This window comes from Capsicum annuum, chromosome 11 (genome assembly GCF_002878395.1).
Source record: "Capsicum annuum cultivar UCD-10X-F1 chromosome 11, UCD10Xv1.1, whole genome shotgun sequence".
Classification (NCBI taxonomy): domain Eukaryota; kingdom Viridiplantae; phylum Streptophyta; class Magnoliopsida; order Solanales; family Solanaceae; genus Capsicum; species Capsicum annuum.
In genome coordinates, this window is record NC_061121.1 from 66,495,564 (window position 1) to 66,509,579 (window position 14,016).

Sequence of the window (14,016 nt, forward strand, 5' to 3'; positions counted from 1 at the left end):
TTTTAACCACCCGAACATAAAAAAAAATGAAAAACATACGGAACACACCCTTAATCACATCTCATGGTAACTTGTCTGGTGAAAGTGAAAGAGATTGATAAGGATGTTCCAAAGAGTGAAATAAAAAAAGGTGAAAAGCCAGATAATGATAAAAGAAAAAACATATTAATGAGAGATAGAAAGAACAAGGAGAATTGCTGAATATATGAACTCCAAAATTCATATAAAAAAAGGGATTGAAGAAACAGCATATTTAATTCTAGACTAACTAGAACTTGTACCTTCCAACCATTAAAAACATAGGGGAAGTACAACGCAACCATAGGAAATATAACACAAACACAAATTACTTAATTACAATAACACCTAAAAATTAAAAAAAAAAAAGTGGCTAAAAAATTTATGAGCAAACGTGTTCATGAGATCTTGAAATTCCTCTAACAAAGCCACTTCCATTTCTAACACAATAATCTATACTTGAAGGAAGAAGTGGTGCTTGTGATTTTCCGTAAGAATTCCAACACAATCCCATCTGATTAATTCCTCGATAATTCCTCGAAGGTTTTAATTGAATATCAATTAAATCAACGTCTGTGCATGGAATTGAATTGCTACAAGCTAGATGGATTGGGCTGGCTGTATAAGTTCCTATTATTTGGTTGAATTTAACGTTGGATATTGCTACTGCTCCTGTTTGATTCTTGCACACATACTTGTCACAGTAATATTGATCTATCATGATTGGAACCCTAACATCTGATACTTGAATGTTTGAAAATGATATGTTTTTGACTGATCCAATACCACCCTACAAAATCAACATATGGAAAAATAACTAATTAACTAACAGATTTAAATTTTATATACAATTGCATAAAGAATTTTTTAAACTGTTAGGTTACTTAATATATAAGATTAGTATACCATATACCGACAATAATGTACAAAAAAGAAGAAGAAATTACACAATAACTAGTTAAGTTGATCTACGTACAACAAGGAGTCACTAGTCTCCTTATCAAGGCTAATATTGTTACCTAGATAATAGAGTAAGTAGTCTGCAAGACTGCACTCTTAATGTAAAAAAAGAATGTTAATTGCACCAAATATTCTTAAATAGGGGGTGTAGAAAAGGTATAATTATTTGACTTTAAAGTACTGGTGGTGTAATATAAAATTAAGTCATATTATAAATATGTTTAATGTGATTAAACCAAAAAATTGTAATACATATATTGGTGGATATGACTTAAACTCATTGGATTACTTAAGGAAATTGTATACAAAAAAGTATTATTAGCAACCCCTTTGTTTAAAAAAGAATGACCAAAAGAATGATCTACTTTCACTTGACATAAAATTAAGAAAATAAAGAAGACTTTTAAATTTTGTGGCCTTAAATTAAAGTTGTGTCAAATGTACCAAAATGTCCTTTAATCTTGTGGTCCTAAACATGACACGTGGAAAGCTGAAATTAAAGTATTATAAAAAAAGAAAATGGAGTATTCTTTTTTAAACAGACTAAAAAGGAAAGTATGTCATTTTTTTTTAAACGGGGATTATTATTCTTACTAAAAATAGATATTCCACGGTATTCGTCATTTTAAAAAATTAATACATATTTGAGTACTATTCGTCCCATTTTACGGTTAAGAGTAATTATTCGTGGAAGTAAACATTAACTAATTTAGGATGAAAATTTTTATTTCGTCTTCCAATCACTTTATTTGTGGTTGTAAGTTTAGATACTTTCATTAGCAGACCTTCATTTATTGAAGGAGGAGCGCATTTTTCATTAATTAAAAATAGATGATTAAAGAAATTAAATAAGAATATGATGATAAAAATTAAGTAGTTTCTTAAAGTTGTGCTAAATAAAAATGTGACAAGTATTTACTAACAAAGGGGTTACAGCGTAAGAAGAATTTGGGTTACAAATTTTGGACACCCACCTGCCATGTCTTAATCCTAGCACCATACATAGTGCTTTCCAAGATGATGTTGTCAACAATGATGTCTGAAACGCACGCAACGCTTTTATCTTTTCCTAGTCCTCCCAGGCTGTGATTATCAAAATACGAAAATAATTTAGAAATTAAAATATAAGCAGATCAAACTTTAAAGAAAAAGGTTAATAAGCTTATAAATGAGTGATTAAACATTACCTTATGCCATGTCCAGGACCACAATTCATGTGATGGACATGAATATTGGAGCAGCCAGTTTGAATTGATACACAATCATCTCCTGGTAATTAATTAATTAGAACATTGATGAGATTAGAGAATCATGCAAATCTTAGCACATTTTTACTAAGCATACCATAACTTATAAAGTGTCCTAATGGACAATAACATTGGATAGAGTAATTTAATCACTTTAGTGGTATACCATTACCAACCAGTTCAAGGTTGGTGTCAATTTTCCCATCCTCATTATGGTAGGTATTTATACATCTAGAGTCACTTGGAGTACATAAATTATCTTCAATAATATTACATATAATTTTAGTGTTGGGAGGGTAGACAAAAAGTTAGTTTTAATGACCGTTTATCGGTTGCAAGCTGAGGATGACCTGGGACCATTAGAAATATTCTTGACAAGGAAAGTGCACGTGGTAGCAACTATAGTGTATAGTCTATACTCTACTTTCTTGACCTTCTTTTAGGTTTTAAAAAAGAAATAGAAAGCTACTTTTATGTCCCCTTTGTTTCAATTTATATAATGTATAAACCAAGGCATATATAATTTAAGAGAATTTTTCTTAAATATATGATGTTAAATATGTCATAATAGATATTTTTGTAGTTATAAGAGTTAATCTTTAATTATTTCCTTCGTTCACTTTTACTTGTTAGCAACTTTGTATATCCTTAAGATATAATGCATATTTTATCAAGATTTCATATTAATTATTGTATAGTCCTAATTGATTTTAAAACGATTTGAAATGAGTAGTTAATGCTAAAGGAAAAGGAAAAAAAATAAAATTCTCTTGATATGATAAAATTGAATAAGTAAAAATGAAAATTTATTTTTATTATAGTGAACAAGTAAAAGCGAACGGAATGAATAATAAAACGCCAATGTTAAGCTAAATTATTTCTTAATCTATTGTTTATAAAATCACCACTTGGTACACAATGCATAATATCATATCATATATATATATATATATATATATATATATATATATATATATATATAAAGTATCATTATCAGTATAAAAGAACGGATGGAGTTATTTTGATTAAACCAAAAGAATAAAAAGAAAATTTACCCGTTCCTATGTTGGAATGGTGGATCTCCACATCTTGGGTGTTTTGAAGGTGAATACCATCTGTGTTTGGGCTACTTTCTGGTGCAGAAATTGTAACGTTATTGATTTTAACCCCTTTTGAGTTGTCAAATTTAAGGTGACATTGAGGACTGTTTATAATTTTGATATCACGAACTGTCACATTAAAGCTACTATAAAATCGTAAAACCTGTCATTAAAAGATTTTAAAAAGGAAAATAAAAAGTTATTCACTAGTCTACTACATTAATATATACCTGTAATGAACTAATTAATTAATTAGTAACTCTACTAATTCGGTACTATATTTGTCATATTCTACTTACAGTCGGTTTCATATCAGGAATGCTTTTAGATTGCTTCATCACCTGTAAAACAAATATGAAATGAAAGAAGAATATGATCATTAACATGTAAAGATGGTGTTAGGACCGAGAACCTGATTATTGCGAAATTTAGCCAAAAAATATTATAATGATAATAATAAAGACTATAACAAGTTGATAATAGCAATACTTAAAGAAAAATAAAGGAGACACAAATTTAACGTGGTTCGGTCAGTGTGACCTACGTCCACGAACGGAGAGGAACAACTTCACTATATCAACAAAGAGTACAATAAAGAGATTACAAAATTAGAGTAGTCGCTCTAATTAACCCAAATATCCCAAGGAAAAAAACCTCACAAGATCACTCCAAAAGAAAGGGCTCACAAGAGTGTTTCCCAACACTCACTCTCTAATTAACTTAATACTCTAATAGGAAGGGAGAATAAATACAAGAGAATGAAAGAGAACTCTTATAAATTGATGTATTACAAATGAGAAAGAAGGCCCCTATTTATAGAGATAAAAATGGAGACAATTAGCAACTTTGTTTGAACAAGTAGCAACCTTGTTTGAACAAGTAACAAATTGTTTGAACAAGTAGCAACCTTGTTTGAACAAGTAGCAAAAATAATCTTCCAACTTTGGTAGCAACTTTGTTTGACAAAATCTGAATCAAAGAAACAAACAAAGGCCACATTACAAATCTCCACCTTGGCCTGAGTTTGGTTAATATAGTAAATTTGCTTCCTCTCCTCAAAAGGCCGTGTGGGAAAAGTCATTCTTCACAAACGGCAATCAAGATCAAGCAAAGCTTGAACTTACTGACCGGAAGAGATTTTGTGAACATGTCTGCAGGATTGTCTGTAGTGTTGATCTTCTGAGCAGAGACCTTTCCTTCAATAATAGATTCCCGAATAAAATGATACTTGATGTCAATATGCTTCGTCCTCTCAAGATACATTTGATCTTTAGTCAAGTGGATGGCACTTTGACTATCACAGAAAATAATAATACCACCTTGGTGTGGATTGAGTTCAGCAAATAGACCCTTCAACCATAAGGCTTCTTTGATAGCTTCGGTCACTGCCATATATTCTGCTTCGGTAGTAGATAAATCAACTACGTGTTGTGATGTAGCTTTCCAACTGATTGCACAACCACCAATGCAAAATACGTAGCCAGTCAGTGATCTTCTTTTGTCAAGATCACCTGCATAATCCGAGTCTACCAAAACCAACCAAAGTGTTAGTATTTCTTTTGAATTCCAAACATGCGTTTGAAGTACCACGCACGTATCTGAGAATCCATTTCACCACCTGCCAATGTGCTTTTCTAGGATAAGCCATATATCAGCTTACCACATTTACTGCTTGTGAAATATCTGGACGTGTACATACTATTGTGCACATAATACTGCCAACTGCACTAGAATATGGTACATGTGCCATATACCTTTCTTCTTCCTCTGGCTGTGGTGATTGAACAGCTAATAACTTAAATGAGCAGCAAGAGGAGTACTTACTAATTTAGCTTCTTTCATGCCAAATCTCTCCAAGACCTTCTCCAAGTACTTCTTCTGGGTCAAAAATAGCCTGTGGACTTTTCGATCACTTCTGATCTCCATGCTAAGGATTTTATTAGTTGCTTCTAAATCTTTCATTTCAAATTCATTTTTCAGCTAACTTTTCAAATTGTGAATTTCTGTCAAATCCTTAGCAGCAATGAGCATGTCATCAACATATAATAGTAAGTAAATGAATGAACCATCATTTAACTTTCGAAAGTAAACACAACTATCATACATGCTCCTTGAATAACCATGACCCAATATAAAGGAATCAAACCTCTTGTACCACTATCTTGGAGATTGTTTTAATCCGTACAAGGATTTCTTTAACAAGAAAACATGATCTTCCTTTCCTTTAATTTTAAATCCTTCAGGTTGATGCATGTATATTTGTTCCTCAAGTCCGCCATGTAAGAAAGTTGTGTTAACATCAAGCTATTCTAATTCCAAATCATGCATGGCAACTAAGGCAAGCAAGACACGAATAGAGCTATGTTTAACAACAGGTAAAAAAATATCATTAAAATCAACTCCTTGTACCTGACTATAGCCCTTTGCAACTAATCGTGCCTTATACCTTGCATCTTCAACCCCTGGAATTCCATCCTTATTCTTGAAGACCTATTTACAACCAATGATTCTATTTTCTGATGACGGCTTCATAAGAGACCAAGTACCATTCTTGTGAAGAGATTCAATTTCTTCATTCATTGCAATCAGCCACTTGGCCGAATCAACACCAGAAATTGCTTCTGAATAATTTGATGGTTCTGCAATTTCTTCAGTTTCCTGTGCAACTGAAAAAGCAAATGCAATATAATCTTCATACTTTCCTGGTCTGTGAATTTATCTTCTTAGTCTATGCGTTTCTATGGAATACTCTTTTGGTTCAACTTCAGAAGTCACAACTTCTGGCTCAACTTCTAGAGTTTCAACTGTATTTTGTTCCACAGTTGATGATGAGCTTGGCTCAGAAGGTTGCCAAGCTCAACCTTCACCCATTCATACACATCATGCTCTTTGTTCTTGGCACAAGAACTAGAAGGCTCTTTTCCAGAATGTAACATGGAGGATTCATCAAAGGTTACATCTCTGCTAATTATAAATTTTGGTGACTTGGGATCAGGGCACCAAAAGTCTGTATCCTTTCACCCCAGATGCATATCCAAGAAAAATATATTTTTTAGCCCTTGGCTCTAATTTTCCCTCATTTACATGCATGTAAGCGGGACAACAAAAAAATTTTAAGTCCGAATAATTAGCAGGTGTACCTGACCATATTTCCTCCGGAATCTTGAAAGTTCAAAGGTGCAGAAGGAGCACAGTTGATAATATAACAAGCTGTAGAGATAGCCTCTGCCCAAAAAGCATTTGTCAACCCAATATTTAAAATCATGCAACGGGCTCTCTCCAAAAGAGTCGTGTTCATCCTTTAATTTCTGCTACACCATTTTGTTGAGGCGTCATCCTCACTGTGCAATGTCGAGTAATTCCTTCATTTTTGCCAAATTCATTGAACTCGTCATTACAAAATTCTAAGCCATTATATGTTTTAAGTCGCTTGACCTGTTTTCCTGTTTGCTTTTCAATCAAAACTTTCCATTGTTTGAAAGTTAAGAAAACATCACTTTTGTTTTTCAGGAAATAAACCAAAACCTTCCTTGAATAACCATCAATGAAAGTTAACATATACTTGACACCACTTTTTGATGGAGTACGGGAAGGACCCCAAAGATCTAAATGAATGTAGTCCAAAGTACCTTTTGTTCGATGAACTACTGAAGATTTAAAGCTAACTCTTTTCTGATTTCCAAACACAGTGTTCGCAGAACTCCATTTTTATGATACTTTGTCCACACAAGAGACTTCTTTTGCTGAGGATGGAAAGACCTTTCTCACTCATATGTCCCAATCTCATATGCCACAATTTGGTGATGTTGGGATCAAATTGATTTAAAGTGGAAACTGCAGCAACACCTGTAACAGTGGATCCCAGTAAAGTGTACAACGTACCTGGTCTCTGTGCTTTCATGATCACAAGAGCGCCTCGAGAGACTTTCAAAACTCCACCTTCACCTGTGTATTTACACCCAAGAGATTCTAGAGTGCCCAATAAAATGATATTTTTCTTCAAGTCGAGAACATATCTAACATCAGTGAGAGTTCTCACCATACCATCATGTATTCTAATTCGGACTGTATCTTTATCAAAAACCTTGCAGAGAGTATTTTTGCCCATCAAGACAACTCCACCTCCAACAGATTCGAATGTGGTAAACAAATCCCTATTGGGATACATATGATAAGAAAAATCCGAATCTAAAATCCACTCATCGTTAGATTTAAAACTACTATTAGTTTCTAAGAATATTGTTCCCTCAGACTCATCAGCAGCTACACTTGCTTCAGTGGAGTCAACATTTTGGTGCTCATTTTTGTTTTCCTTTTCCTTTTCTTTGTTTTTCAACTTATAGCATTCAGAAATAAGATGACCTTTCTTATGACAGTATTTGCACACAACATTTCTAAATTTAGATTTTGACCTTGATTGAGACTTCTCACTATTTGATTCTTTCTTACTAGATCTACCTCTTACAAATAATCCTTCCCCATGGGTTGTTCTACCTTTCCCAGTAATATCTCTATCTATCTGTTCCTTTGTTTTTAAGATAGATTTAATTTCTTTGTAAGAGATATTATCCTTTTCATAAAGCATAGTATCTCTAATATGCTTAAATGATTGGGGTAAGGAAATAAGTAATAAGATGACATGATCTTCATCATTAACTTTAGCGTCTATATTACTCAAATCCATAAGAATAGAACCAAAAGTATCAAGATGTGAGAGTATAGAGCTGCCTTATACCATACGAAATGTGTAAAGCTTTTGCTTCAGGTAAAGTCGATTTTCCACCGTCCTCTTCATATACAAGGCTTTTAGTTTTTCCCACATGCCTTTGCTGTGGTTTCTGCAGATACTTCACGTAAAACCTCATTTGAGAGATTTAAAATAATACCTAATTTTGCCTTTTTGTCTATGACGGCAAATTCTTCGTCCGACATTTTTTCTGACTTCATCTCCTTTCCTTCTAGTGCCATATCTAAGTCATCCTGAATTAGGATAGCTTCCATCTTTAATTGCCACATCCCGAAGTTTGCACTTCAGTCAAATTTCTCAATATAAGTCTTTGTTATAGTCATTTTGGCTACTGAAAATAACTTGGTTAGATCTGGCTCTGATACCAATTTGTTAGGACCGAGAACCCGATTATTGAGGAATTTAGTCAAAAAATATTATAATGACAATAATAAGTTGATAGTAACGGTACTTAAAGAAAAATAAAGGAGACATAAATTTAACGTGGTTCGGTTAGTGTGACCTATGTCCACGAGCGGAGAGGAACAACTTCACTATATCTACAAAGAGTACAATAGAGACATTACAAAATTAGAGTAGTCACTCTAATTAACCCAAATATCCCAAGAGAAAAAACCTCACAAGATCACTCCAAAAGAAAGGGCTCACAAGAGTGTTTCCCAACACCCACTTTCTAATTAACTTAATACTCTAATAGGAAGGGAGAATAAATACAAAAGAATGAAAGAGAACTCTTGTAAATTGATGTATTACAAATGAGAAAGAAGGCACCTATTTATACAGATGAAAATGAAGACAATTAGCAACTTTGTTTGAACAAGTAGCAACCTTGTTTGAACAAGTAGCAAATTGTTTGAACAAGTAGCAACCTAGATTGAACAAGTAGCAAAAATAATCTTCCAACTTTGGTAGCAACTTTATTTGACAAAGTGTGAATCAAAGAAACTAACAAAGGCCACATTACAGATGGTCTAATTTAACAATTCTATATATGGATAGAGTCTATGTTCACGATATTATTAAAGAGGATAGTGTGTATTTGTTCAGTCTTCAACTTAATTAAGTTTTACTTTTTAGTTTACCACCCGATGTTTGGTACTAGTGTAAAACGATCTCTAACAAAGACAATTCCCTATACAACAGAGTTTGAATCCAAAAAATTAGGGTTTAAACGCTCTCTAACAAAGACTACTCTATACACAACAAGACTCTAACCCAAAATCTCAATCTAATTAAAAGCAAAGAAGTACAATTGCCACTCCACCAGAATGCCTATTGGTCTTCAACTTAAGTTCGCGGAAGAGGTAAAACACGATGCCCATCTTTCTTCATGTGTAATACTTTAGACTTTAACTTTTTATATATTGACTGCAAAATAATTTGTATGTTATTGGGTCATTTAAATGATTGTTATAGGAAATATAAAATGTGGCATGTTAGCTGCTATAATTGGTTAAACTACATCGATAATGTAAAAACTCTTTAACAAGAATGTATATAGGATTATAAGTTAACCTCCTGTCTCACTAAAGGGGGGCTTTTTTCTGTTTAGAGTATAATACTGTAAGTGGTAGAAATGTACATACCTTGAAATAATCAATTTGAGAAAGTTTCCACCAGTTAAAGCCTTGGCCATCAAGGGAGCCAGTACCTTGGATGGTAAAGTTGTGTATCCACTTAAAATTCAACCACTGAAACAAACTGGATTTTGGCCAGGACCCTACTTTTGGAGGAGCCAAAAGAATTCCATCTACCTGTTTACATTCCACTCATGATCAGCAAAAACGAACTTCTAACAGACAAAAGAATATACTTTTTGCCAAGTAGTGGCCACAAAATCTTTTAGGGCATGGGTATTAGAGAGATTTATATTATCGTCTCAATTTATGTTAAACAGTTGAAATTTCGGGATTCAGACTTCTAAACTTTAATTGTGAATTCAAACATAAAAGCTTTAAGTTTTTTTAAATATAATTTACATATTTGAAAACTATGTAAAAAGTATTACAAATCACAATAATATAAACAACTTCAAATATTTGAAAGGCATATAAGGATATTTTGGTTATTTAAAATTCCAACTATGTCACATAAATGGAATAGGAGGAGTAACATTGACACATATATAAAATTATAAACCTGAAAAACGAAATTCGGCATGCATGGGCCTTGAAGTGTAAGGGGATTGATTAAGAACTGAAATTCAGGAATCTTTAGAGTAGCCCCTTGGACTTTGCAAGCAGCTTCCCATGCTGCTTCAAGTGCCTGTACATCAACAATTAACATGTCCTTCCTGTTAGAGTTAGCTTATAAGTACTTTTGACTTAAAACAAGAAAATTATAAGATGGAATTGGATGCGTATGTTGATAATATAAATATTTTTTAGAAGAATTAACCTGAAAAATAATTCACTCCATTGCTTAAACTGAAAATAGATGGCAAATATGTATTAAATGTATAATTCACGTAAAATATCGGTAGAACCTTGTATAATCGGTGTAGAATCTATGTATATTAATTAGGAAAAGTAAAAAGTGAATCTGTCAGCTATTTGATTAAAGATACCTGTTTTTTTTTACACAATAGTTTTAATCGATCGATTATAGCAAATCACTTATTATCTTTATCAAAGTCATAGCAAATCACTTATTATCTTTATCAAAGTCATATGTATTAGGAGAGTCAGAGCAAGATTTACACTTGAGGTCGATTTAACCTTTATGGTTCGATCACTGAACCTTCTGCACTTTTAAAATAAGGTCTTGTTAATTTTATCTTTTATAGAAATTTCAGAAAAGGGTCTAATATACCCTTCAACTCTTGAAAATGGTATACAAATACCCTTCTTTTACCTTTAGACTCAAAAATATCCTTCCATCCATCTATTTGGTTCAAAAATGTCCTTCTTCATCTATTGGTTCAAAAATGCTCCTTCATCCACCTATTTGGATAAAAAATGCTCTTAACATTAAATTTAAGTCCTAAAATGTCTCCTCCTTTTGACAAATTCTGATGTGGAATATAATTTTATTTAAATTAAATACATGACATTATTTTTATTGGTCCACATGTAATTAGACTCAAATGCATTCACAATTTAATGGTCCTCTTTTCAGTATTTTTTTAGTTATATATAAAAATTTAAAAAGAATTAATTAATGTTTAAGTGCAAAATTAGAAAAGAATTCCTTAAATAGGATAATTAGCAAAGGTCAAAGACTCTCATAGTTAATGATTGTCTGCGTGTTCAAATATTAGAAAACATAGTTTAGGTAAAATTTTGAAGACGTTTAGTTCTTTTTAGGTTTGGAACTTTTTATATAAAAAATACTTGAAAGTAATTTAAGTCTTTATTTAACTTAGGTAAGAATGCAACGAAAAATAGTAATAACATATATATATATATATATATATATATATTAAAAAATATAATTAAAAAAAACACCCCTACATGAAATCAAAAAAAAAAATTAAAAAAAAAATCTCCCTTAAACGACTTTACAATAGATAAAATCATTTAATCTTTTTCCTTTAATTTTTATTTTATTAAATAAATATATAGAATAGAGTTAAGAGTCCTAAAATATATAAATATGAAACCTGAAATATATAGGAAAATTAAGAGTCCTAAAATAAAAAAAAATATATTTCTTGAAAAAACAAAAATTACCATAAATATAGCTATTATGATGTACCGTAAATTACCTAATAACTTGGTATCAACCTAAAACTAAAATAATAATAATTAAAAAAAAGCCAACCCTAACGTGAAACCCACAAAAACTAAATAATAATAAAAAATTATAATTAAAAAATTTCAGAAATAATATAATAATAAAAGTTGTAATTAAAAAAACTCAAAAATAATATAATAATAAAATAAATTGTAACTGAAAAAAGCACACCACAACGTGAAACCAAAAAAATAATATACTAATTAATGCATATCTATTCCACCAAAAAATATCTAATATTATAATTAAAAAATTATAATTACAAAAAAAATTACCCCTACGTGAAACCCAAAAATAATAATATAATATAAAGGAGGAGACATTTTTTGACTTAAATTTAATGTTAAGGATATTTTTTATTCAAATAGGTAGATGGAGGGGTATTTTTGAACTAATAAATGAAAAAGGACATTTTTGAGCTATTTCTAATACATTAAGGGTATTTTAAAACCAAATAGATGGAAAGGTATTTTTAAGCCTAAAGGTGAAAGAAAGATATTTGTGTACCATTTTCAATAGTTGAATGGTATATTAGACCCTTTTCCGTAGAAATTTTAGTAACTTTTACAAATATATTTATGTTATATATCGAAAAGACTATGTCGAGTTTAACTCATTAGTCATGTGCTGTAGCCTCTATGTGCCTTTGTATACTAGCCAATATTCACTCTAAAGTCCCACCTTCGTTCCTTGTGACAATTTCTTTTTTTTTTTTAAGTCAAATGATATGAAAATTGATCAATATTTTAAGATACATTCTTTTTATTATATTGATAATTGATATGAGAATAAAATGGAACTTATAACACTTTTTCTATGATTTTTGAATTCAAGAAATGAAATGCGATAACTATTTTTGAATAGAGGGAGCATAATTATACTATACATTAAATAACCTGGTCATATTTTAAAAAGAATTAGGGTAATAAAAAGTTAAATTTGGTGTAATTAGCTTTGGTTTACCTTGGTATCATCAGAAACTCCATCACCTTTGGCCCCAAAGGACAAGATATCAAAAATTGGAGATTGTGTTGGGTAAAAACCATGAGATGGAGTTGGAGTTGGAGATGGGGCAGGAGAGGGAGAGTTTGAATAATTTGTTGCTTTATTTCCACTTCCATTTTTCTGTCGTTTCCTATGTTTGTGTTGTATTTCGCTCTTCCTGGTATGGTGTTTCCTTGCCTCAACAGATACTATGGAAAATGCAGTGGAAAAAATAAGTAGAAGAATAAGGAGAAAGACAAAAGAAGAGTGCCTATAATTCTTCTTCATTTTGAAAGATATAAAGTTTTACTTTTGGTGGTACTATGTTGGAGTTTGCAATTTGGAAGTAGTGAAATAGTACGAAAAATGAGATGGTCTCATTGACACTATATATATATCATTCACCCAAATATACCCCTCATTATCTTCTCAAATTGCCGAACAACCATTTCAAGTACTTATATGGGCCCCTTGCAAATTATAAATTAATGAATGTCACTATTGTTCAAAGTTTACTGAAAACAAAAAAAAGATAAACAATACAGACAAAGGGTGTGTTTGGTATGATGGAAAATGTTTTCTTATTTCTCTTTGGTTGGTTGTAATAAAATATTTGGAAAATATTTTCCACAATAATTTATTTTTCTCAATTTGAGGGAAAATGACTTCCCTCATGGATTAAGGAAAGTCATTTTTTAGAAAATGATAAATGTGACTTATGATCCCGCCCCACCCCAATAACACTCATATTCACATGACTAAAAAAAATTTGCATTTCTCGAAAATATTTTTCACTGTATTTTGCTTCAATTTTTCACTGCTTAAAATAAAAAATAGTGAGGCCCAAATTTTTTCTATTCCCAATATTCGTTGAATGTATTGTTATTTTCATATGCATAGAGGAAGACTTACCTATGTTATTTTTGCTAATTGCATATTTCATTTTGTCATCGATGTAACTTGTTTTATGAGGTTGAATAAGTTTGTCGTTCCGTTATATTTTTATTGATTGTAGTATCTTGAGATTGTCCTAACAAAATATTGAAAAGTGTCTCCTATATTTGCTAATTAATAGTTGCTTAAATTTAGAGATTGTAATATTTTAGTATTCGATATTGATATTATTTGTTATACTTAAATTAGTTGTTACAAATTATTGAGTTGCTAGAGGTACTGATATACTAGTTAACAGTTAATAGTATTTTTTTAAAAAATATTTTTTCAC

At 31.2% G+C, this 14,016-nt stretch overlaps 1 protein-coding gene across 1 annotated transcript; it reads right to left on the reverse strand.

Moving 5' to 3' along the window:
• Positions 1 to 236: 236 nt before the first annotated feature.
• Positions 237 to 13,152, reverse strand: LOC107847029 (polygalacturonase At1g48100). The gene is made up of 8 exons (XM_016691280.2): positions 12,771 to 13,152; positions 10,212 to 10,337; positions 9,659 to 9,826; positions 3,625 to 3,666; positions 3,281 to 3,488; positions 2,166 to 2,247; positions 1,953 to 2,061; positions 237 to 808 (listed from the first exon to the last, which is right to left on the reverse strand). Exons 1-8 carry the CDS (start codon positions 13,077 to 13,079, stop codon positions 401 to 403), a joined length of 1,452 nt encoding a protein of 483 aa, XP_016546766.1. The 5' UTR covers positions 13,080 to 13,152; the 3' UTR covers positions 237 to 400.
• Between the last annotated feature and the right edge of the window lie 864 nt (positions 13,153 to 14,016).